General features: G+C 47.5%; 1 protein-coding gene across 4 annotated transcripts; it reads right to left on the minus strand.

Annotated features, from left to right (window-relative positions):
- Positions 1–182: 182 nt before the first annotated feature.
- Positions 183–25,943, minus strand: slc25a42 (solute carrier family 25 member 42). Of its 4 annotated transcripts, none has more exons than XM_006639857.3 (9): positions 25,646–25,943; positions 21,345–21,478; positions 19,011–19,122; positions 18,712–18,737; positions 17,051–17,217; positions 16,109–16,225; positions 15,087–15,238; positions 13,256–13,577; positions 183–368 (listed from the first exon to the last, which is right to left on the minus strand). In XM_006639857.3, exons 2-9 carry the CDS (start codon positions 21,441–21,443, stop codon positions 248–250), a joined length of 1,116 nt encoding a protein of 371 aa, XP_006639920.3. In that variant the 5' UTR covers positions 21,444–21,478; positions 25,646–25,943; the 3' UTR covers positions 183–247. The 4 variants fall into 4 exon arrangements, with proteins under 4 accessions (XP_006639920.3, XP_015221214.2, XP_015221213.2 ...); XM_015365728.2 differs by lacking the exon at positions 25,646–25,943 and adding an exon at positions 25,289–25,387 and having other exon boundaries at positions 21,345–21,481; XM_015365727.2 differs by having other exon boundaries at positions 185–368; positions 21,345–21,481.
- Between the last annotated feature and the right edge of the window lie 502 nt (positions 25,944–26,445).

Below are 26,445 nucleotides of genomic sequence, written 5' to 3' on the forward strand. Positions count from 1 at the left end.
TCAGTTGTAACTACTCTTAGGTTCATTTTTCAGCTACTCCTCTGTAAATGTTCAGCTATGGGTACGTCTGCAGTTTCGTAGAAAGTATCAGTGTGAGGTCATTTCCATGCCCAAAGCACAGCATCTCATTTCGGCCAGAGCTTATTCTGGTTTCCATGGCGTTAAGTGGACGAGAGAGCACGTCTCCCAATGCCCTGGATGGGACACCAGCACATCACAGGGATCCCCCCACAGTACCGATCCCCAGTTACACAGCTGGGTGGGCTGGAGCACCTCCCTCTGGGTACAACAGCTGTGTCTGCTGCAGAGGTCCAGACCCACGACCTGAGACCAGAGACCTGCCCACCACACCGCACTGTCCCCCGTACCTGTGTAAAATACAACAGGAAAATATGAAAGCTTTCTTGAAAAGCTGTACACAAAAAACCTCAACACATGTAGTTACAGTACATGTAGTCTGCATTACTTGTGCCATTACAAATAATCCTGAACCATTTTTTGAAGACCACAAGACTAGAAAAATAGTAAGAGAAAGGCTGCAGTATCCTGGGCCTGAGTTAAGATTTTCTTTTTAAGATGTGGATTTAAAAAAGGCAAGAACATCATGATAGTATAATGGATATCAAAACTATACTGACTGCTAAAATATTTTTCAGCTGAGACATGATGAAATGACATATTTTCTCCTAAAAGGCTTTATGTTAAGAATTAAAAGGTCAGTAGGTTTAATTTTTCTCCTACCAACATTCTTTATGTTTCTAATAATCAATCCAATAAATATAAGAGCAATATTAATCTTGGGCATTGATTTGTGTTAATGTAACCCAGATATTAAACAATTCCGTTCCACACACTGTGCTACGTGTGACATATGAACTCACATGCAACACAGGGACAATTCAGGAACTGGAGCTCATGTGAAGTATATATTATCCATCCATTTTGTAAGCACTCTATCCAACTCGGGGTCAAGGGGGAGCAAGAGTCTATCCTGCAAGCAACTGGCACAAGGCAGGGTACGCCCTGGACAGGACGCCAGTCCATCACAGGGAAGACAGACACCAACACACACACTCAGTTTTCCTACCAGTATGTCTTTGGACTGTGGGTGGACATGAACATGGAGAGAACAAACCAACTCCACATAGACAGCACCCCAGCTTTGGAATTGAACCCAGGGCCCCAGCACTGTGTCACAACAATATTAACCACTTCACCACTGTGCTGCCCCACACGTATATTATATGGGATGATATGTTTTAAGCTTGAAATGCACAGGAGTGGTTCCAAGGAATTTTTGAATAATGGGTCTAAAACTAAAATAAGCAGTTTGGAGCAGTGGATAAGGCTGAAGACCTCCTGAGTAGGAGGTTGTAGGTTCAAATCCAAGATGGGGACACAGCTGCTGTTTCCCTGTGAAAGACACATGCCCCAGAGTGCACCACCAAATCGGGCTGGGTAAGAGGGCACCAAACATCTTTGTGGCATGAGCCAAATGAATACTAAATTGATCCTCCACTGACATGGGTAGAATATTACACTCTCTTTATCTCCAACCTGCTGTTTCTGCTCAGAAAGATGGTGAGAAGGTCCACTGACTCCCTAGCCACAATAAACAAACTACCTCTGATGTCAAAACCTGGAGAGGGCAGGGCAGCAGAGGGTCAAAGGTCGTGGATGTTAAGGCATTGTGCCATGTGTGGCATCACCACAGTGTCTGTGGTCGTCCAGAGGTTAATTACTCAATGGAAGTGTGCCTGACATGAAGGCAATTGTAAACATTTAAAAGCCTCACACAGATGGTCATTTAAATGGTACTTGAGGGAACAGAAACTCCAGTGAGCATGTTCAGGAACTCCAGTTTCCTCCAGGAGTGAAAAAATCCTGACAAAGAGTATCATTGAAGAGAGGACGCAAAACATCTTTGATTTTTTGACGTCCTTGACGTTTTTGAAAGCTTGAACTATTTATTTTCAAATAATGTATGTTTTCCAATAAAAAAATAGAGCTGAAATTGTGATGCATCACTGAAGAGACGATATAGAAAAATAACATTTTTAATTTTTACAACCAGCTCATTCTTTTATACTGGGCAAACATGATTAACAAAATAACACACCTCTGTGCTGCACAGCAACAAGAGTGGGATATACTGTACATTTCTCCAGTATGCAGAGATTCTTCACGGTACTTTCTTACAGTAAGACATTTTTCTTCCTTACAGGTAAATACATTTTTCAGTAGGATTTTTTGAAGAGCCCAAATAATGTCCATCAATAAAAGAGAGAGACGTATCTGTTTTTCTATGACCAAAAAATCGTAAATCCCCTGTCGATTAAGATAAATCGCAACTCTTTTTATCACCAAAAAAAACTAACATAAGGCAGACAAAAACATCTCGTTCATAACAAATACTTGTCAATCGGTCTGTACAAGTTAAGATTAGAATGAAAAGTATTTTTGATTCCTTTACGTTGTTATTATTAATAAATACGTAATTAAAATCAGGCTTGAATATAGACAGCCTTCATGCACCTGTGGGGTCCTAAGAGGTGCGCAAATCTTGAAATTAGTTTTACCTGAGGGTTAGTTTGGAGGCCAATCACAGAACTGTCTTTTTATCTTGAGTCCATTTTCTTTATGCGAACAAATCGGCATTTATTCATTTAGGTTTCAATATTGTTACACAGATTTTTTTTGTGATTTTTTCTGATAAAAAGAAATCGTAGGTCCACGTGTTATTCCTTCGTAAACTGACCCCGTGCGCCTTAAGATGACAACTTAAAGGTAAGAACTCTTTTCGGAGCTGTCTAGTTCTTTCTTTGGTTTTCATATAATAAAAAGAGATTAGTAATGAGAAACACGTGTATTTGGAGAATTAACACAGCTCGTGAGAAGCCAAACCAAGAAGGCTGTATAAACTGCGTGCTGTGTTTCTTAACATAAATATCACTGGTAAGACAGTCTCATGAAACCTTGAAACTGAAATAATTACAGCTTTTCTCCCCCTTTTATTTTCTGCTGTTGTAATCGGTCTGCATTGCATTAGTTCAGGTGGGGAGCTGCGTCAGCATGCGTAGGCTGCAAAGGAGCAAGTAATAGGTTTATTCCAGGGTGAAAAGAGAAGAAAGAAACAACGTTTCGGCCGTGGAGCCTTCTTCTCACACCTGAAGAAGGCTCCACGGCCGAAATGTTGTGTTTTCTTTCTTCTCTCTTTTCAGCCTGGAATAAACCTATTACTTGCTCCTTTGCATTGTATTGGTATTGTCATATTCGTTTAAAACGGTGTGAAAAGGGGCGTTTATTCCTTAAATGTGTATATATACATAGGTGTCTTTAAAAAGTAACAGCTTGGGCCCGCGGTAACAGTTTTTAAGTGTTGACATATAATTTTGAATGTCTTCAAAGCAAGCAAAAAAAAACGTCTGCACGCAGACCGAGATGCTCAGTGCGCTGCCAGCAGAGGGGTCTGAGCCCGTCTGGGGCAGGTCTTCGGAATGGCGCCGAGCTCAGGTGGGCCCGGGCGCTGGGGTCCGAGTTTGTGTGGGTTTGTTTTTCCCGCAGACAGCACTGCCCTCTAGTCCTGCACTAGACTAGACCAGGCCCGGTTGAAAACGGTTTTAAATGAGGCCGAATGAGAGAGAGGCGGCTGGAGAGCTCTGGCAGGAGGGGGCGGCTGTGGGATCGCACCCTGTTATGCTAACTACCGCGCCTCTATTGAGCGCCTTGTGGAGGTAAACGCGAGGAACAGAAGGTTCACAGGCTCTGGGCTTTTGTCATGCTAATTCCGTCGGCCACCCCTCCCCACGACAGAAAAAAACCCCCATATATTTATATATATATATGGGCCCGCTCCCAGCGCAGCGAGGCGTGACACCCGCCGCCCAGGAGCGCCGGCCTCCGGCCCCGGGCCACCGCCACAACAATGCCGGCACATCGCCGAGCCGGGGCGGCGGAGGCTGCAGCCAAGAGCGGGATAAAACCAGGGATGAATGAGGGAGTCTGAAAGGGGGGGCGGGGGGGTTGGTGTAACTTAGGGGGCGCGGATGACTCCCATCAACTCCGAAAATGTATTCGCCCCGGCCAAGGTTTTCCAAACTGAAAGTTTTCTGTCTCCTGACACCTCTCTTTATAATCACACACCTTTCCCTTTATAATAATAATAAAGGGAAATCCTTTATATTATTATTATTAATAATAATAATAATAATAATAAATAATAATAATATTTAGGAGGGCCTGAGGGCAACAGAAATGTATCTGCTCCCAGCTGGAGTGAATGAGATGACGCGCTGCTCTCGGCCCTGACTGGAGCACAGGAGGTGAAAACACACTGTTGAGGTGCCTGCTTGTTCTACACTTTGTCTTTTTGTGGGCTCAGTACCCTCTTTTAACCCTCCCAGCCGAACCTCTCCTGTATACAAGCAGTTTCCGATTACTGGATGCTGGTGGATGAAGGTTTGTGTAACATAACCAAAGTTACAAAAACCCCAAAACCATTGTCCAGTCTTATCGAGACTGAAGTGGCTGGTGGGTGTTTAACATTGCGATGGAGGATGACAGGCAAACGTGCTGGTGTAGTGACTCAGGAGGGGAAGCCAGAATCTGGGCTGGTTTCCCCCAGTGCTGTGGGACACGGAGGTACAGCTCGTGAATAAAAAGCGACCCTTGTAATGACTGCACCCTGTAATAGAGGGTTCTGAATTCGTGTTTGCAGTCTTTGTTTTATTTCTTTAAAAAATGCAAGGGAATTCTTGCAAAAAACATCCAGTCAGGATTGAACCAATAATAATAATAATAATAATTGCTTATACTTATACAGCGCTTTTCTGGACACTCCACTCAAAGCGCTTTACAGGTAATGGGGATCCCCTCCACACCCACCAGTAGCTCCCGATAGATAGGGATTCCTGTGTTGCTGATCCGTGTGGCTCCTGCATGGAGTTCTGGAGCAGTGTTGGGCACCCTTCGCACCCCTGCTCCCACCAGTGAGAGTCTGTTGTAGCTTTTCCTTTATTATTTAGCCGATCTTCAGCAGCAGCGGCAGTCAATACAGTGATTAAAGCAATGGATTGAAGGCCGAAGGAGTCCGAAGGAGACGCAGCCAGTAGAAAATGCACACGACCAGGCGGCCTGAATCGGCACCCTTCTGATTCGGATCCAGAAGTCGGTCGGTCAGTTCTACAGAAACGGGGACCCGGACGGGTCCTAAGAACCAGCACCGGACAGGCCTGAGGCGGTTAAGGTGTTGCGTTTCCCTGCCGCTGCAGGACTCTTTGTGTTGTTGTGAGGCCGACAACGGCCGCCAGCCGAGCGGAGCCCCCCGTTTCCCGTGTGAGAGACGGCGGAGAGGGCGGGCGCCACCCCTGTCCGGGGCGCGCACCCCCAACGAGACCCGCCGGCGAGGCCGCGCAGCCCGAGCCTCTCGTCCGGGCGGGAGCTGCCCTCGGATCCGCAGGCGGGAGGGTGGATCTCCTCGGATGAACGAGGGCCGGGTGGGATTGGCAGAGTGGGGAGAGAGGTGGGGGGCATTGTAAAATGTAAATACCCCGAGTGTGAATAAAGCGTTAGCTGGGAGATTTTCTCTCCATGTGAGAGCAGGGTGCCTTGTACCACACAGAGCTGCTTTTATTTTCCCCTTTTCTCTTTTTTTTTTTTACAAGCCAGCTTCACAGGTCCAATTATGTTGCCAATGATGTCTTTCTCGGAGTTTAAAGCTGGAGAATTTATGAAAGCAGGCCGTGGAGGAGCCCACTGAGTGCAGTGACTGCAGGGGGGGGGGGGACTCCGCTGCAGCACTGTTTTACCCAGAGTGCCCTAGCGGTGCCAGAGCGGCCATTTTCCTCAGCCGCTCGCCTGTGGGCGCGGGCGGGGGGCCGGGGAGGGAGGTGGGTCTGGCGTTCGTGCTTTGTGCCGTTTTCCACGACGTGGGAAACCGGGGCTGCGCCCGTGCGCGCCCGCCCTGCAGAGCACCCTGCGGAGAATCTGGGATCGGGGGCACCGCCTGCTCCACACGACGGCGCGTCCTGAGGTCCCAGCCTCTTCCAGTGGCTACGCCGGCAGAGACGGGGGAGAGGGAGGGGGGTTCTGGCTGATCAGACCCAAATAAGGAGCCTGATTTTCTGTGGCTTTCATACCCTCGCTGACGGCCTCCCGTTTCCCACGCCAGCAGTGGGGCTCAGGCCCGAGGAAGGACGGGGTGTGTGAAAATGAAGCCCCTTTGTTTGCGAGCAGGACTCTCCTGGGCTGCCAGGCTGTAAATTATTCATGCATCATTTGAATACATGCAAATGAGCTCGCACTCCGCTGGCACGGTCCCAGGTACCTATGGTAACCGAGCTTCCCAGGAGCCCCTCATTGTCCGTCCCCCCGCCAAACCCCACCCCCACCGCCGTATCCCTCTTCGTGACGCTTTCCTCCTGTCCGTCTCCTCTGCCCCGCTCCCCTCGTGTCTCTTGAGATCCCCGGGATATTGGGGTGTCTCTTGGTGCTGGTGTGCTGGGGGAGGGCACTGTCTGTGCCGGCTGGCCCAGACTTCACGGTCAAGGTCAAGTGCAGACACAGCCGCCACCCACCCACTCACCCACCCACCCAGCCGACAGGACGAGCAGCACAGCCCGGCTCCACACTGCCCCCTGTAGATCTCGCTGCCACACCTGCCTCCACTCCCCTCCCTCTGAGCCCTGGGACAGCAGCTTTCTGCTTTTTATAAAACCACAATGCGGAAGCCTCTTCCGAATTTCTTTAACCACGCCAGCGACAAACCCTCTGACGCAACACCCTTTGGTGTCATGTTGGGAATCTTAACCAAACCGTTCGGTTTCAGAAATAGGCAAACAGCACCTTGATACTTTGGCTTTTTAGGGCTGGTATTTTTACTAATACTGAAGCCCGTGGTCAGATATGTGATAGTGCAGTGTGAAGCAGAAGTAGGATTTGCTCATGCAGCTGGTGTTTCTGGAAATGGTGGTGAGGTCTGACAATTATTCGCATTTAATTGTATAAAACGCTTTTCAAAACCCTTTATCCTCCCCCCGAGGTGCAGTCCCCACCTGGGAAACACCCAGTAGCTATTCTGCACCCACAGGCTCACTGCACAGCACAGCAGGGGGGGGTGAGAGATTGGTTTACCAATTAAATAAAGGAAACTTTTGGGGGAGGCTAGATTCTGCACGCAGAGTGTATGCTGTGTTTTTGCAGCATGTTAATGGAGGGGATTTGTGTAAGTTTGTAGGTCCAGGGAGGGCGATGTGTGTCTATTAAAAGGAACCACTGTCAAGGTCAGCTTCAAAGCAGTTCACAGTGAAATCCACGTTCCCAACACCGTCCACTATGTACCACTGCCATCTAGCGCCCAGGGGTGCACACTGCAAGCCCAGCCCCGTTTGTACGTATTTTTACTCCTCCGGAGTCGGTGAGCAATCCAGATAAAAGGAGAAGCTGATACCCGTGTTTAAGTGAAATGCTTAATCCGGTGTTCCCACTTAAGCTAGATTTCACCCTGTGGGCTGGACTCCTGCTGTTTTTCCTGGGCTTCACATAAAATTGTTAAATCTTCAGAATCGGCTTGAATGTAAAGAATAATAAGAATGTAAGAATCGGCTTTCAGTGGCTGGAATAGTAAATTATTATAACATAAAACAGGTAAAGACGGTACAATTCGTTATTGATGTAAGCACACCAGTTGGGAAATGCGGTATTTATGAGGGGAAAAAAATGGGAGACATTTTGTCCGAGGTTATGGATGTTTGTTTAAAGGCTAAAACATGGAAGACGTGAGAGTGGCAAAGCCCTTCACGTCCGATAGCGTCAGTGTCGGCAGGAAACGTGACCGGGATTTTTCGGGAAGGTGGATCTGCTCACGCTGTGCGCCCCCTTGCGGTCAAGGATGCACACGACGTGGGCCGTCCAGCTCAGTCCTGCTTGCGTGAGTGGAAGGGGGGGGGGTGTGTGTTAAAAACCCACTGCAGAGACCCGTATTTACACATCGTTGCTTTTATTATTAAATATACAATCTCTTGGCACAAATAATTAAAACATGAACATTTGGGTGTCTTAACAGTTTGATCTTGCACCATGAAAACGAGAAATAAACAAACGAAACGGCTAAGATACTGTATGAATACACCATTTCACTCACCGCGGGTTAATACACCAAGCTATTCGGTTATTGCACACCTGGATCAGCTATCACCAGAATAAACACATGTAGTACTTTTACTGCCATGGCCTCGTGTAAACAGGAGAAATACGTCTTTTTATTCCAAAGTTTGTTTCTGATAAAGTAAGAAAATAGAAAGCTTTTCTCATAGCCAAGGAGACACCCTAAAGCTCATGGTTTTTGTTCTGCGTCTCGACCACCTGCTTTTCTGCATAAGATCACGCTTCTAATGAAGGTTTTTATAAAAAATGACCCTTAGTCTACCGCTCCTAATTTCTGCGTCAATACTGCCACCTGCTGGACCACTTTAATACTGCAGTACTATTTCATTAAAGCTCTTGAAAAGGACTATTCATTAACCTGACCCTAGAAACGTGTAAAACGCCTCCCTTTCCCGCGTGGTGTTCGTGAACTTGCGTGGGGGAACTGAGCCAGTGCTCAAAATTACAGTCTGTGCTTACAAAATGTCAAAGACCGGCTCCGTTGTTGCATTTTTCGGTGAAATACAGTTTACTGCATTAATATTCACTGTATAGGTTATTTTGTCATGCTACTATTAAACAGTGTTCTATGTCATTGCATATTTTTATAAGCTTTTTTTAAACAGTAGAAAATAGATCAAAATCTTTCTAAGGAATGATGCTTTGGGGTTTCTAGATTGTCTTTGTGCTTTTAAAACAACTTCATGTCACGACATGCAAGACCGCTTTTTCTTCTCGTGAACACTGAGATGGTGATTACAGTAGTTCTTGTTCTTGTGTCGTGGGAAAGTAAGGTGGCAGGGCAAAACCCAGGAACGGCTTCTAAAACAGTGCCCACAAAGACGGCACTTGGTTCGGATCTGGTTCCGATGTGCCCTTTGGGTTGGGGAGTTAACGGGCCCCTACAAGCCAGCGTCTCCCTCCCAGAGCCTTGTGTTTCCTGTTCCTGCGCGGCAAAAAACGCCAACCGCTACAGAAGGGCAGTAAAACTGCAGCTGTTAGACTTGGGGAAACCTGGCAGATTCCTCCTCTGCAGTATTGTAATGCACTCTTTCTCCACCCGTTTCCTTACTGCTTCATCCAAATCAGGGTCGCGGGGGAGCCAGACCCTATTCCGACAAGTAAGGGGTGCAAGGTGGGGTACATCCCTGGACGGGGTGACAGTCAGTCACAGGACACACACACACACACACTCCAGGGCCCGTTCTCCTGCAAGCCAGTTAACCTATGGTTAACTTAGGTTAGGCTTTGGACTGTGGGAGGAAACCCATGTGAACACGGGAAGACCATGCAAACTCCACCCAGATACTCCCAGGTCTGGAATTGAACCCAGGACCCCAGCACTGCAAGGCAGCAATGCGAACCCCTGCACCACTCTTTAGAAGCCTCACAAGTCTCGTTTTCCCACTCGTTATGTCCAGTTCTGCCATTTCTTATGTACGAGTCCGTACGACTCGATTCATGAAAAATGCGGCAAAATCCACAAGAAAAGTGGCGCTATAGACGTCGGCTATCAAGTATTCCAGTTAGATGAAATCTTGTACGTTTTTTGTTCTCCGAAGAAAGGAGGTTGGAATTATAGTTATGAGGAATTTAGGCACTTTCCAAAGTCCCGGTCTCTAAGGCATGGACTCTTTTTCAATCGTCTCCATTTGAAAACGATTTGCTGTAGCGAAATACGAATTGCAATCATCTCAGTCGTGCACAGCAGCCAGGTCCCCGAGGTTAAAGGTTAAAGCATCCCTTTATCCCAACAAGAGAAGCCTCGTTATTCTAGAATGTCTGAGGGCAATAATGACATCATTTTGTGTAACTTCCACTGCTGTAGAATGCAAACTATTAGGACGCACAGAAATCTCCTGCTGTACGCCATTAACACACTCTTTTCTCCCAGTATTGTTCTGTGCACTTTTACTCACCTTATACACACAAACTGATTCTTTTCATGCTGAGAACTCTTTAAGATAAAGTGACATTTATGTGCAGTTCCCGTATGAGTACATTTAAAACATTTGTAGATAAAACCGCACAAAGGTATAGAATCTCTGTGGAGCCAAGAGTTCAAATTCCAGCTCTTGCTGAAACTTTAAAAAGATTACGCTGATTGGGTGAAATAGTCAACAATTAAAACAACTCGTCAAATACAATGAACAGCAAACACATTGCTTCCATTATCTCGAGTTTCTGAACAATCAAAAAGTAAAGCAAATCTTCGCTATTTTCTAAACTCAAAATCTGCATTGTAAATTTTCACCTGAAGGGCTTTTAGTCAAAAACATTCCATAACAAATAATTTAGTAACCACTAAAAACGTCTACAACACAAAAACCTTTTGTTTTATAGGCCTCACTATTGTGTATTGTTCCTACCGTCTTATTGCTGATAATTGTCCATGCTTTACAAACAGGGATGGGCATTCTGGGTCCTGGATGGGCACTGTCTCTCTTCCACTTTCCTAGTCTCTTTCAAGAGCTGACAGAAACTCATCCAGTTAAGATGAAAAGGAGCTGATTTGAGGTTGTTAATGGCCAAGTTAGAATAATAATCTGCAGAAATACACCGGCTCTCCAGGACCAGGACTGGACACACTGACCCCTCCAGGACCGGGACTGGACACCCTGTAGACACACTGACCCCTCCAGGACCAGGACTGAACGGACGGACATGTGCTCCGTTAGTCCTAATTTCGCATGCTCTTAATTGGTCTAATTACTCAATTAACTGTGCAGGTTCTGCATGTCTCCATGTGCCTCTGAGCGTTTAAACACCTATCCAGGTCTTTGAAATTAAAGCAAATCTTAGGCACTCAAATATAAAATATCTAAAAGAAGGGAGGGGAGGTCAGTTTACAGCTACACAATATTTGGACTACTTCAAATGAACTCTGAAGCTGACTGCCAATTGAGAAAATCGGAGAACACCACTGGCCTGGGTTGGAGTCTCCTACAGAAGTGTTCTGAGACAGCACAAGCTACAGGCAAGGGGGGGTCACGAGTGCCAGAAAGCAGTCTGTCATACACTCAGCTGCTGTGAGCACTCAACCTCAGGCATGTGTAGTGCAAGCAAAGAGGTCAAACTGATGTCTGAACAACTGCAGCTAAATCCAGACCTTGGGTGCACTAAAGATAGGCTCCAAAACACTGGGCTCTGACAGCCCCAAACAGCTGTGCGGAAGCATGCAGTCATTGCTGTATGAAGTGCAAGCACACAAGTACACACACACACACACAAGTACACACACAGCTAAAACAGTAAGGCTTAGCAAAATTGCACTGTTCTTACAAGCTCACAGTAACAAAATCTTACATTCAATCTGGACAGTTGTGAAGCACTCATTTGTACCAGTAAAGCAAAGTAGTTGTAATTGCCTTTTACAAAAGTCTGCAAACTGTTCAGTTTACTATTGTAAGGAAATGGCATGTTAGCAAAGCTCTAAGTATGTCTACTTGCTTCATTTTATAGATTATGCAGCATTATTTCTGTTGTCATCCTGTCATCCAGCACTGTAAATTATTTTTGTTCTGATCTTCTAAATTAAACGAAAAAGAATGCCTGACCCGGGCTTTGTTTAGATTACTTTAAAAAAGAGCTACGGAGAGGAAAAGAATGTTTAAAAAAACTACTCAAAACAACATCAGCAGCCATGAAATCAGGAATCTCATATTCGGTTCCTAATGCGTCCACTGCAGGAGTCCTGGTCCTGGAGAACCTGTGTCTCTGCAGATTTTCCATCCAGCTGGGCATTTAAAGACCTCATTGAGCTGGTTACCAGTTCAACTAGACCACTTCACCAACTTCTCCTGGCTCTTCAGCTGCAGAGGCTTTAAATAGAGCTGGAAAATCTGAAGACTGGAGACTCCCAGTATAGTGTCTTCTGCTTCTTGCTCTGACCTGAGTGGTCAATTAAACAATTAACCTATTTTCTTACATGTATACGGGATTTTACAGTGGACTTTAAATGTACTGATGGTGCATGCAACAGTACTTCAGCTCACTCGTGAATTGCAAACCCTGCATGTTATCCCACTGTTCCCGTGAATTCGATATTGCCTCCCTCACAGCTCTGCATAGTGCCCTAAAAGCAAGCAGCTCCTGCTGAACCCTGCTTAGCTGATATCGAACCAGGAACACAGACACTGTCATTAAGGTTGAAACATTCTGATGCTGCTGCTGACAACTGGTCACTTCAGGTGCAGAACTAGCCGAACCCTCCATGTGAGCACTTCAGCGCCCTCCTGTGGTGACAGTTCAGAGAGAGAAAACAAACGGGGGCACGGGGCCATTGCTGTTTGCATGCTCTCGAGAACGAGGCACAGGACTTGGAAAGGTCAGCATAGTTCAGTATGCATTTAGGGGACAAATTGTTTGAAAGCCATCCTATTCATTGGCAACCTGCTGGGCTGCTTGATTTAGAGAAGAATAGTCTTTAAAGCAACACTGCTACATTAGCCAAGCTGTTGAAACTCAGTCAGTGAAGTTACAAATACAGACATTCCTTCTGTTTTACCAGTCCCTTGAAATTACTTGTATAAACGCACCTGCTTTGTCTGCCCACGCTGCTTGTTAAGGCTTAAAGTCAGTGTGGATCCAGATTTCCTCCGTAGTAAATCCCATTTCACAAGTCTGATTTTATTGTACTGGATGATCAGCACGTGAGATAAACCCAGCTCTGCGCCGCCAGATCAGATCGAAGAGTGAACCGGGAGCACCGTTTCGCCGCAGCTCAAAGGTTTTGCACGAAGGCTCACGACTGACCGCCTCGGTTCCCGAATTGACCAAAAGGAGAAACGGAAAAAAAATCTTCACAACCTTCCTGCCGGAAGTGCGAGTTGGCGATGTCCAGACGCCAGTAGCTGCAGCCCGATTGCTCCCGCCCTGGAGCGGAAGCCGGGCTGTGGCGTGCGCGGTGTTGGGAGGAGAGCGTCTTGAGATGCGAGGCCCGGCTGCCCCCGCCTGCACACCGACCCCCGAAGTCCACAGGCCTGTCCAGATTCGCCTCTCTCCTGCTCGTCGCCGAAACGGGAAGGTGGGGCCGTGTCCCGCGCGTCGCCATGCCACTTCCGCTGCCCTTCGCCCTCACCCCCCCTCCCCCCCCCACCCCCACCGTCCTTACCGCTGGACGTAGCCGCGCTGCCGCAGCTTGCGCTGGAGGATCTGCAGGAGGTCGAAGGTCGTGAAGCTGATCCCCACCGCGATGGGGCCCTTCACCCAGTTCATGCTCAGCCCCTTGTAGAGCCCGCGCACCAGCCCCTCCTCCGCCACGATCTCCCGCATGGTGCCCGCGATGGTGCCGTACGTGTGCCCCGTCACGCCCGCCGTCTGCATGCGCCGCCGCACCACGTCCAGCGGGTAGGAGGCGGACTGGCCGATGAGCCCGGCGCAGGCCCCGAACGCCAGCCGCTCGTACGAGTAGGGGTGCGCGCGCCCGCTGTTCTCTGCAGGGAGGAGGGGAGAGGGTTGTGTAAGGGCAGCGCTCCGGCCCTGATGTTATTCGCCAGCAGCCATATCACCCTGCAACTCACACCTGGCAGCCCACTGAAGCCCAGCAGGTGTGAGCCTGGTCAGTACCTGGATGGGAGACCTCCTGGGAAAAACTAAGGTTGCTGCTGGAAGAGGTGTTAGTGGGGCCAGCAGGGGGCGCTCACCCTGCGGCTCATGTGGGTCCTAATGCCCCAGTGTAGTGACGGGGACACTATACTGTAAACAGGCGCCGTCCTTCGGATGAGACGTAAAACTGAGGTCCTGACTCTCTGTGGTCATTAAAAATCCCAGGGCGTTTCTCGAAAAGAGTAGGGGTGTAACCCCGGCGTCCTGGCCAAATTTCCCATTGGCCCTTACCAATCATGGCCTCCTAATAACCCCCCTCTATGAACTGGCTTTATTACTCTGCTCTCCTCCCCACTGAGAGCTGGTGTGTGGGGAGTGTTCTGGCGCACTATGGCTGCCGTCGCATCATCCAGGTGGGGCTGCACACTGGTGGTGGTGGAGGGGATCCCCATTACCTGTAAAGCGCTTTGAGTGGAGTGTCCAGAAAAAGCGCTATATAAGTGTAAGCAATTATTATTATTATTATTATTATTATTATTTCTCATCCCTATGACTGTTAAAACTGTCGATCTAGAGTACCATAACCACTTTCTTTTAAAAAATAAAAGCGATGGATATGAAGAAATCATTTAAAGGGGAACTGCAGTCCCAATTTCTCAATTTCACATTTTAAGTCTCGGTTACAAAATAAATTCATTGACGGTATCGCAAACTTTTACACATTCTGACTTCACACAAAATCGTGAACTTTGCGAAAGTACTGGATAGTCGCCATGCTGTCGCAAACCCCTGGTCTCACCACAGGCGAGAGCGAGAGTTCCCATGACTTGTGACGTGAAGCGGCCCTTCCTGCTCACTAGTCCCCGTGATGACTAATGTACTGCGATGTACGAGCGAATAAGTACAGGTTGTGCAGCAGACATTTCACCGCAGAAATGTTCCAACGTGATCTGCGTGCAGAGTTAACAAATAGTGTTTGTCAGCAAAACCATCTGGAAGTCGAGAGCAATATCTCTATTGAACAAAAAGAGAGGTTTTCACAAGCCTGCTTGTTCACAATGTCATAGTGCCAGCTCACCTCACTGGAAGTTTTGTTGCCTCGACTGAATCACAGAACACGGCGCTGTGCATACCTGCAAATTTAATCTATTTTGTGATGTTAATTAGGGGTTTTATATGGAACTGTGTACATTGTACTTTCTTTGTGGTTTGAAATGCGCCCATCAATGCCCATTCTTGCTAACCCAGAAATATAAAAATAGTGTTGCAGTTCCCCCTAGAACTCCTCCTATTCCACTTTATTTCCAGACCAGGCTCATAAATCCTAAAATAAAGTACGTGAGCTGGAAAATAAGGACACTGCAGACCCGTCTGGGCCTTCCCCCCGGCTCCTGTACCTGTGTGGAGCTTCTTCAGTGTCTCGTAGGTGAAGAAGCTGAGCCCCGCGTAGGGGATGACCCCCAGGATGGTGGGGGCGAACCCGCGGTACAGCGTTTTCAGGCCCTCCTCGCGGGAGATCCGCACAAAGACGTGAAGGATGTTGCTGTACCTGCAGCGCAGGAAGGGACAGAAGATCGTCAGGCAGGTCGGGAAACAAGGAGGCCATCCAGACTAATTAGATAGAATTAGTGGGAACTACAGAACCCCCCCCCACCCCACCCAGGACTTCATCCAGCAGTTTCTTGAGTGAGACCAGGGTAGCAGCTTCAGCAACTTGGCTGGGCTGCTTGTTCCACACTCCCGCCACCCTGTGTGTAAAGAAGCACCTCTTGTTCCCGGTTTTGACCTGAGTTTCATGGTGAGAGGAGAGCAAGGAGGCAGCGCTGTTGGGAATTCTGCTGCGAACCTCCCAACCGAGTTCCAGGGGTGTTGCACTGAACTGGCCGTTTGCTCATCTGAACAAAACAGTCGCGCTTTTTTGAAAATGAAATCTCCCTCTTTTGTACTACACCCGCCAGAACCAAGACGTCAGACCCCAGCTGTCCCTCACTCTGCCCAAGATAACCCTCATCGGCCCCTGTTCCCAATCCTGACTGGAACGACTGAGAGGGTTTAGGAATATTAAGAATAATCTTTCTGTTTTCCACTCCCCTCCCCCCCAATCAATCCCATGGGAAACAGCCAATTAACCCACTGCAACCTGGCCCCACTGGCGGTGCACCCCTTAACCCTTTCTGTTGCAAGGCGTTATTATTTAACAAGGGTGGGGTAAAAGGGTGACGTCTTTCATCGTTGGCATCAGCAAAGGTACTGCCTCTCTCTGCTGGACTTCTCCTCATATACCCCCGTCTGAGCAGGGGGCAGCTCAAAGAGCAGGTGTCCTAATACCAGTTCTCACAGATTCCGACTGTCCAGCAGCTTACTGCTCTGAGAACCAGATCCATAACACGGCACAGAGAAAAGCTGGGGTTCCTCTTACATCTCTTTGGGGGTGACGGCCATCCTCGCGCGGACCATGTCCAGTGGGTAGGTCAGCATGGTGGCCGTGGTTCCGGCCAGCGATCCCGCCAGAAACCGGGGGAACGGGGGCAGGGCTCTGGGAAAAAAAAAATAGGTTTCTCATACTTCACCTGGGCAAAAGCCTGTCTTTTTTTTCTCCCCCTTTCCTGATGCAAGAAATACAGAGGAAACATCTGGGACAAAAAGGATTTTGCAGGCCTGCTAAGATTTTATCATCTAATTTAAGATGAGATCACTTTATTGGCCATATACAATTTCTTGCATTAGGAATTCGTCTTTTCGCATACCCCAGCTTGCTCTCCACGAGACACAAAGACAAGGAGAGAAGCCTGGGGTCAGAGTGCGAGATCTGCAGCCCCTTTATGCAAAGCAAACAAGCGTGCATGACTTGTTTTAACTTTGCCCACCCAGATGTGCCCCAAATAAGGAAACCCCTTTTGTGTTGACCTGTGCTCTGTAGCAGAGCTGGCCACTTGCGCCACGTCCACTGGCAGACATTATGAGTGGGCGTCTCGTTTCCATTCCTCGTTTTGTTCACGTATCGCATTTCTCCACAACGAGGGCCAGCGGCTGCGCTGAGCTTCTCGAGGACAGGAGTCTGAAAAGTGGCTGTTTATACCCTACGGATGTTTACACTGCCCACCTCCGAGACTCACTTCAGTGTCTGTGAAACGTGTGACCACCAGCGTATGGTCTCCATCGCCACGCTGCGCTGATATTGTCTGATTTAGATACAGCAGCTGCGTTTCAAGTTCTGGGTCAAAGCGTGCGGTCGGTGAACAAAACCAAGCAGGCCAACCACTCTGCAGCCTCAGGACGGGAAACGAGAGATTTGCCGGCTGCAGGTCAGTCTGATTTTTTGGGGACAGGTGTCCATGCTGCCCCGCGGGGAGGTCCTTACTTTCCCTGGAAGCCGTAGTAGCCTCCCAGAAGCCTCTTGTACTGCTCGTGGGCGCAGAACTGAATGGCGGCGTAGGGGATGACCCGCACCATGGTGGCGGAGTTCCCCCGCCAGAGGCTGAAGAAGCCATCTTTCCGGTAGGTGTGGTAGATGAGCCTGTAGGCCTCCTGTAAGGAACAGCAGAGAACTCCATCACTGGGGGCTCACCGTCGCCCCCCTTCACCGCTGCGGGCACCCCCGCTGTACTTCCTCCTTCTAAATCTTGAGTCGCCCATCGTGCTTTGACACACCCACCTGATCGACCTCTCCGATGGCACCCCGGACCGACTAGTCCCACCTTATTCCCCTGTCCCCTGACCCGAGGCTCGAACCCGCCCGGATCACGGGGCTGAGCCTGCACTCGGATGTGCTACACGGAAAGGACTCCTGCCCCCGCTTCCTGCCAGTTCTTACTGGGATTCGGCTTTACAGCCTTACTGGGACTCGGCGTTACAGCGGCGACTCCAGTACCAGCTTGGGAGACAACGAGACAGGACATTCGCCTCCGACACGCCCACCCCCGGAGCTGTTCACTCTCCAGCTCTGCAGAGTCTCACGGGAGAGGTCGCGCTGACCGGCCGCCGTTGGCAGGAAGGCTGAGAGAGCCGCCCTGACTAACTCGCCCCAACCGTCCGCCACAGCAGCGCTCCAGCAGCTCGTCTGGGTCGGAGGCTCGGTCCCGTGGCACCAGAACCCAGAAACACAAAAGCAGGAGCGAGCCCTGCTGCTTGTGTCTCCATGCCACTCACTGCTCCTCCCTAACAGAAGCAGCCTGCAGCAGGTTCATGCTCAATTGTTCTGGGCGACCTACTCATCAGCAGTGAGCAGCCTACAGCCTTCAGAGACGCACCATTCTCACATCTGCTGATTAATACCAAATTTGCTACCGACGATTTTTGGATCCGCTTCCATCCAGAAATGTCAATAAGTTATGGTTGAAATGTCTTGTTAATTGCTTTGTTGCTTTGCTTAGGGTGTTGCATTCATATTCAATTAAAAACACCTTAGTTAGAATATCGTGTATCATTCTGGCCACCTCAATTTAAAATGGATTTGGTCTCACGGGAGTCATATAACCTCATCACTCTGCTTATGCATCATATATATATATATCTAACTTAAGGCACCAAAGCTTTCAAGACATGAAAATGTCTCAAAAGATAAGACGCTGAGAATCTCTGAATAACTCTGAATCTGTAACAGCTGGGCTTCCCCATGGCCATGAACGGGAGTGTAGGGGAGTTTTTAAGACCTTTGCTTTAATCTCATCCAGCTGCGCTGAGATGGTGGATGAAACTTTCCATCCCGTTCCAGCAAAGATACATGTCTGCCTTTAACCTGCAGCCATTTCCCTTAAACCTCATGTATATTTAATTTCCATTAACTCAATGGTCGAACAGAATGACAGCATCCAGAATGCATTACCCCCTAAACCCCAGTAACAATCACCCCAACATTTGACCAGTTTACAGGCATCCTTTTAAACTGTAAGGTACCTGAAGTGTTTTTTCACATTAAATTCATAATGTACCTCATTACAGAAAAAGCAAAGCAACCCGAACTGTGCCAGACTGTCAATTTAAATTAAAAATACTGAGAAGGGTTATTATTTCAATGCTCACCTTGGCAGAGAATCTGTTTGAAGACACTGTAAATGTGATAAAAGACATTTGTTAAGCATTACCTCATACTGTCAATTCCTGGCCCATCTCTAACTTTCAGAATCAGATCTATAGATCCTTCAATATCTTAATCAAGATATTTCTACTGATCAGTAACATTCCTTTAATCAATTAAAAACACAAAGGTCACAGGTAAATCCATTGAGGAAAAGAGTACATGCTTTCAAATACTTTAAATAACCATACAATTATATACATATAATACTTAACTAAGGATGAAAAGAGATCGGTATCCTTACCTTGGAAAATGATCTTAGTTCTGTCCAGTGGGGCCACAGAGGTCTTGGCGACAGCGCCGGCGAGTGCCCCCGAGAACAGAGAGCTGATGACCGAGTGGCTCTGCTTGATCCCCTGCGGACAGACAGACAGACAAGCCCTCAGCGAGAGCCCACAGACCACTCTCGAACACTCATCCAGCTGTCCGTTTTCTAAACGCTGCGTTCAGTTCAGGGTCGCAGGGGAGCCAGTGCCTATTCCAGCAGGCTACAGGTGCAAGGCAGGGTGTCACAGGGCAGACGGACACGGACGGGGCACGCACTCACACCAGGGCCAATTTTACGTAACTCGTTTAGCCCGCCAGCATGTCTTTGGACCGTGGGAGGAAACCGGAGCACCTGGAGGAAACCTGTGCAAACTGAGGGAGAACATGCAAACTCCACACAGACAGCACCCTGGGAACTGTACCCAGGGCCCCAGCGCTGCGGAGCAATGATGCTCACCACTGTACCACTGTCCTGCCCCCATCCATTCAATCAACTTATTTTATTTTCTTATATATCGCCTTTCAATAGAGAGCATTCACAAGGCACTTTATATGTTTGTTTTTATTGTGTATTTTATATAAAGTATACAGAGTACACAGTAAAACCAGATAATGTCTGAAAAATGAAAAGAAATAGATTAAGAATTAAAGGCATTTGTTTTAAACCCAGAAAAGCACCCCAGGGCAAGCCAGCCCAGTTCCTTCCGGCAAAAAGTATCTAAAATGATTTTTTTTCAGCATCGTCCAGGATTTACAGACAGCTCCAACGCGCTGTTCTATTGTGCATTTAAATGTATTTTTTTTGGCTAAGAGGTCCTTCTTGAATTCTGTAAAATGTTTTAGAACATCTGCTTTGATCGAAGAGTAGCAAAGGGAAAGAAAATTCAATCCTATGCCCAAATCTTCCTTCCAGCTGCCTGTGGCAGTTCTACTGCGATGCACATCAGCAGAATTCCGATCCCGCGAGGGAAAGAAAAGAGCTTTGAATAGTAACCAAATCCGGTCTCCTGGGACACGGTAAATTCATGTTGCTACATGTTAACATCGGGTTTTCAGTTCAGTTTGCACCTATCTCTCATGCTGTCCTTATTTGGGCTGCAGTAGAGCAGTAGATCATTAAGCCAGCATTGCAAAACCCGGGGCTGGTTCAGGCAAGGGGGAATGGCCTATCTCCTGGACAAGGGGTGTGAGGCACCAGTCTGGGTTGCCATTGGTCCCAGCCCTGAGTAACAGGCTGCCTGCTCCCCCTGTCTGAGAGGTAGGGTAATGACTGAGCAGGCTGTGAGACAAACAAGCTTGTTAACAGAGACCTAGTAAAACCAGCTGGTGGAGATGTGAGGGTTAGATTAAAGGCTTTTCTCTTGGCTGATAACTGGGCTTTATGTCCTCAAGTCACTGAAAGGTTTTGGAAAAGGGTGGGCAGGATCTCTGCAATTCTGGTGTGGCCCGAGCCTCTCCTCTTCTTTCACCTCCAACTGTCTGGACTGTTCAGATGCAAACTGCGCCTCCGAACTGCTGCCAGAGATAAACTGGTTCCCCCACTAGTTCTGATAAAGACTTGCGGAATCCTGGATGTGCAAGACAAGGAGGTCTCCCCCTGCTAACAAAGTTAATGGTGCAATGCATCAGGACACTAGCTATGCGCTGATAAGAGTTTTACGAGTTCCCCCACTGAGATAATGGGATAGCCTGGGTAGTCCAGAGTTTGAATGTCAATGTCGGCTCCAGGACTCTGTGATGCAAATTGGACAATGTGGATTTTTTTTAAACAGCTGCAGTGTGCAGGACGTTTCAGGGCGTGGACTGCATTCGAGTTTAGACTCTTGAGTTTGGGCTCCGGGTGTGGACTCTGCTTGACCTACTCGGACAGCAGAGGGATGGGTTATGAGCCCTGAAACTTGTCGCCTACAAAAGAGCAAATCCTGTCCTACAGGACGCAGTCCCACTGATCACCTTCTGAAATGCCCCTCCCTTTGCTTTTTCCACGAGCCCTAAAACAGCGTGAAAGAATCCTGTGCCCATTACTGGAGCCTGTAACACAAATGGAGGGATCTCCAAAAACATTTCTCGCATTCTGCCTGTTTTTCAGGATGAAGCTCTGCCAAGTACACGTAGAACTGAGCACAAGCAGCTGGGAGAAGCACTGTAAAACGTTAACATTTGAAAGCCAGATGGCCGGGGATGGTGCTGTAAATGTCTAGTTAGCAGATGTTCTGCATGCCTGGTGATCGGAATAATGGCACAGCAGAGAAGCTGGAGTAGGATTATGAAATCGGGAAAATTTGTGCAGTCGGGGTCGCAGGGTTCTCACCTCGGCTTGGCTGGGGGCGTGGCGGGGCAGCACCTCGCCCTGTGTCAGTCCCCCTCGACCTTCCTGAACCCCATTCCCCATCCCAGCCCCCACAATCATACAGGCCAGGAATCCGGGTGCACTCCAGGAGCTTCCTGCTGCAGAACAGACAGAAGAATACATGCAGTTAAAAGAAGATCGGTTTGAGCAGTGTTTATACCTGCTGATCTTTCTTGTTTTCTCTTCCAGCAATATACAGGTCTATAGAAAAAATGTCTATCCTTTAGCTTCTAGAAATTGCAAGGACACTGCATTGTAAACCCATTATAAATAAAACATTCAAGCATACAGGTACTTACACAAAGTATATAAAAAGACATGATAAAAAAAAACAGATCCCAAAGTCAGTCGAGTCCACTATCTGTTATATAATATTAACATACATTAAATCCAAATATGTATCATGTCACAGTTTAACTGGCTCATCAAAGCCCTGTTCAGTTGCACCATGTACCATGGTCTCAAAATCGCAGGCTAGCCCTGACCTCACTTTGCCCCTCAGAGCAGTAATAAGTCACTGACTCAGACTGCAGAACAGAAAACACTGTGTGCTAAATAAGACACTGAGTCAGACCCGCACAACAGCATAACAGAAAACACTGCGTGCTATCATGAGCAAATACTTCGAGAAGACCGCAGGACTCTGGGTGAAAGGTGCAGGCCCATTTAAGAATGAGGTGAAAGGCATGGACCCAGGAATGCCCTGAGGACACCGATGCCAATGGGCTGGGCAGATGTAAAGCTTGACAATGCACACCTGTATCTGTGTCTTGTACTGCTGATTGTGCAGGTAGCACAAGGTGAGGGAACCAGTCTCATGTAAAACCTAATACCACCCCATCTGAACACTCAGCCACTTCGTCCTCAGGCGATATGCAGATTGAGGTTTACAAGAAGAACATTAAGGGAAGTCTTGGGGGAGAGGAGGTCGACCAGCTGATCTTGGCCTGCTGGTTGTTGAGGCGGAGTTTCTCGGAGGATCTCAGATCACCGACATTTGCATCGCGTCCCTTTGTAGTCTCCTCTCTTCCAAGATAAGGAGTTAAGCCAGGTATTAGCCTTGTCAGGCAAGTTCACAGTGATCTAAATCAGGGGTATCCCGTCCTGGTACTTGGAGGGGCCAGACCTGCAGGTTTAACAAGCCTCTTTACAGACGCAGCACCTGTAGAGCCGGGAGGAGCTGTTAAACTGGCCCACTTCAGCCAGTAACCTGCTGGTTCAGCTCATTACGTTGATATTAAAAACCCAGACTCGCTGCCCCTCCAAGAACTAGGAAAGCAGACTTTTGATCCTAATGAATCATCAGTACTGCGTTAAAATTACTCAGTTCCTATCAGCCCTTAAGGTCCTGTTAACATCCTCATGGAACCCAGCCAGGAGCCCCTGAACTGATGCCCTGACTAGCCAGAGGATAGGGAAGAGGGTATTAATACAGAGCTCCTGAAAGTCTGTGGCATTGGTCTCACTTGGTCTGGCAGCTCTGCCTGCTGAGACACGCGTCCAAACGTTTGATTATCTCATTCTCATTTACAGCGTGACATTAAGGGGGCAGCAGGCTCAGGCATTTGCCTTTTTAACTCCTCCTCACCCCCCACTGAACAAGTTCAAATTGTCCTGTGACACGAGATTCGCATTTTCAGTGGAATAAACGCTCAGTGCATATGAATATGGAAATGCAGCGCTTAAGGGAATCTCCTGCGCTGGCAAATGGAAGGAACTGAACCCTTTTAGTCTTATACAGAGGAATGTGTGGGGAACGTGACGCAGGTGTACAAAATCCTCAAAGGGCTCGACGAAGTCGACCCAGCCGACACCTTCAGACTCCACCGTGGCCCACGAACCAGGGGACACAAGTGGAGAGCATGTAGAAGTGAAATCAAAGCTGAGAGTTCAACAGCCATGCTGTTGAAGCTGTGACCTTTGGCTCCTTCAGTAAACAGCTGGATAAGATGCTCGGCTCGATTACAAAAGAGAAGGACTATAAAAGGGATATTCAGCAATAAGGATGGACATGTCAACCATGAACCGAAGGCCCTACTGTCTCCTTCAGTAGGAAATACAAAAGGCAGCTGCACTAGCAGCAGGTCATGCTGCTTATAAAATGAGCACATATGGCACTATAGTAACTAATCCATGCAACACAAGCAAAGTAACATCTATAACTGATGACAATTTGTTAAAGATGCTAAAACACACCGCCAGTCCACCAGCTGACAGGCCTTGAAAACCACAGGCAGGACAGGACTTATTTTTGGAATCTGGTTGTTTTCCATGCAGCGTCCTCCAGACTATTATCCACTAATGGTCTTCGTACGTGGATGCAAATGTAGGGGCATCAGAAGACCCAGCCCTTGGCTCACTGTCAGCAATTGTAATTATAAAGAGTAATATAATTTAGTTTCCTGAATAATCCGGTGACTGTAGGCGATAATAACACTGAGCTAAAAAAAACTGCGTTTTGTTATGCAAGAAAAAAATCTAGGTTAAAACACACATTTTCTAAACTCCTTTAGGCTGCTTTGGAACCTATCCTGGCAAGCAACGTGCACTGGGCACATGTTTACATTGACACCAGGGCATATTTTTCAAAAAAACGTTAGTTAACCTACCAGCATGTCTTAGACTGTGTGAGGAAACCAAATCGGAGTGAACAAGGGGAGAACATGCACACTCCACACAGACAGCATCCCAGGAACTGAACCCAAGGTCCCAGTGTTGTGAGGCAGAAATACTAGCCACTGCGCAACCATAATTAAAGACTTAACTTAAGTTCTGATAACTTAATGATAACTTAAGTTTCATCATTAACTTTCCCAATGCATCTCTTACATTACACTTCCAGCCTGTGGGAGCCTTATCAGTCATCTAATTAATTTATCTTGTGATAAAGCATTGGCTTTAAAACTGCATCATCACCACCTTGTAGCCTGATCTTTTCAGATTTTAGAAGCTCAGCGACGCTGGTCAATACTGGGATAAGGGAAGGCAAAGGAAAACTAGGTTGCTGCTGTAAGAGATGTAGACCAGTAGGTTGGGCTCATCCCTCAGAATTTGAATTGCAGTGTGGGCTGTATAAGGTGCCATACTTCAGATGAGACCTTAAAGCAAGGTCCTGACTGCTTGGCCATGAAATATCCCAACGGTGCACCTCAAAAGAGGAAGGTGTTCTGTCCTGGCTCAGTTTCACAATATTACAATAGCCTAGTGAACTTTAACTGAACAGGGGACGTTTAATTACCAGGGAGACACAACTCAGAGGACATAAAGTCCGAGAACAGGGGGGCATTCTTTACCCAGGGATTTCTGGGAGTGTGGAGTCTTGCAAGATGCACAATGTACTACGTCTCACTTCCGTGAGAAATAAAAAAGTGATGTTTGGGTGCCCGTCTGGGGAGAGTCGTGATGTTCCGAGCTGGCGAGCTGCACGAGGAGCGCGCTCCGTGCTCCAAAATCCAGTTGTGGGGGTGCCGGAGCGTGCCACCCCCCCGCGTGCTCGCCCAGTGCGCGAGACGCGAGCTGCCGTCAAGCCGTCTATCGGAAATATCCAGCCGTAGAAAATATCGTTTCTTTACGGGCGTCCAATAAAAAAACTCTGCCGTGAGGTAATTCCATCTCAAACCGTCTGCTTCACACTACACCACTTCCACATCTCATATTCACATGAAGAGAAGACGATAGGCTATATGCCCACATGTTCAGCAGATACAGCACATACCCGAATGATGAATAACTACATTATTAAAAAAAAAACTGTCTTCACCATATCGCCCGTTTTCTAAACGAGTTGGTCAGCAATATAACACACAGTGCCGTCAGCAGGGAACCCAAAATATGTTAGTGATAGAACATATCCTGCTTTCTTTAACAGCTGCGATCCGTATGAAACCATACAGCCGTCAACAGACCTTATTCTGATCAGTGGAAACTGGAAACTTCTGTACGATCACCGCGAATAAAGCACGCAGGACTTCTTCCTCGACTCGAGATCGCCCTTTAAAAGCCTCAAAACAAATTTGGTAATCGCGCATTCGCAAGAGCAAAAGGATTAATCTGGGACCCTAACAACCATACACGCCAAAATTAAAGCAATTCTATTCGCTGCTGTACAAGTTGACCCCCTGACGTACTGATGAATGCAATGTTAAAAGTGCTGGAATAAAGGCGTTAAGCAGATAGTGAGAGCTGTTCAGCACAGATCTCAGCGCTGCTGATTAATAACAAACACATTATTGAACCAGCTTCCAAACTTTACCGTGCCTTACCGTGGGATCACGTTCGCGCTGTTGCACTTTGCGTCTTTACGAAGTAAACTTGTCCAGTATTTCTGATGACAGCCAGACCTAATCAGTCATGACCCCTCCTCCTTGAGTTTCTAAACAGTTTTCGGTACTGTGTACTTTTCTGGTGCCTTTTCTGGTTCTTTTCAGAACTCAGCAACGCGTACCACAGCTCTGGTTTGTGTTTGGTCCACTGCCTTCGACCACAGCTCTTAACCGTTATTGCCCAAATACCCACATCGTCACTGCCGTGACTTTGACACTATCGTCCATGCGACACACACCCCCGCCCAGAGTTCGTGAGGAACAGCATTGTGGGAAATGTAGTACTCGCTGGCGCGGAGAAGCGATGGCTTTTGGGAATTGAAGTTTTGTAATACCGACGTGAACTTTTCCTAAATGAACAGGGTTAAGAAGTTGTTTTTTTCCTTTGTTTCTTATATTTTATACTATATATTAGTACTATATAATATTTCTGTTTCGTAATTATTCACCAATACAGTAGTGTTACTGTTGATGCGTTGGCACACCATTGAAAAGTTGAAGACCGAGAACAGAAATGACTATTTGCATTTTTTGCTATGAATTTCAAATGAATAAACTGGAGTTTCTGCAAATTATTTTAGAACCTACCGTTTTATAGAAATAATACCACAGTTTTAGCTGAGCGATTTCGGTAGAATCAAAGGTACTGCACGTTTGTAATACGAAGACGAAGCAAAACAATCATGAACAAATTGTGAAACAAACAATATCCTACTTTTAAAAACAATCTTCTCACTAAA

Source organism: Lepisosteus oculatus, chromosome 29 (assembly GCF_040954835.1).
Source record: "Lepisosteus oculatus isolate fLepOcu1 chromosome 29, fLepOcu1.hap2, whole genome shotgun sequence".
Taxonomy (NCBI): domain Eukaryota; kingdom Metazoa; phylum Chordata; class Actinopteri; order Semionotiformes; family Lepisosteidae; genus Lepisosteus; species Lepisosteus oculatus.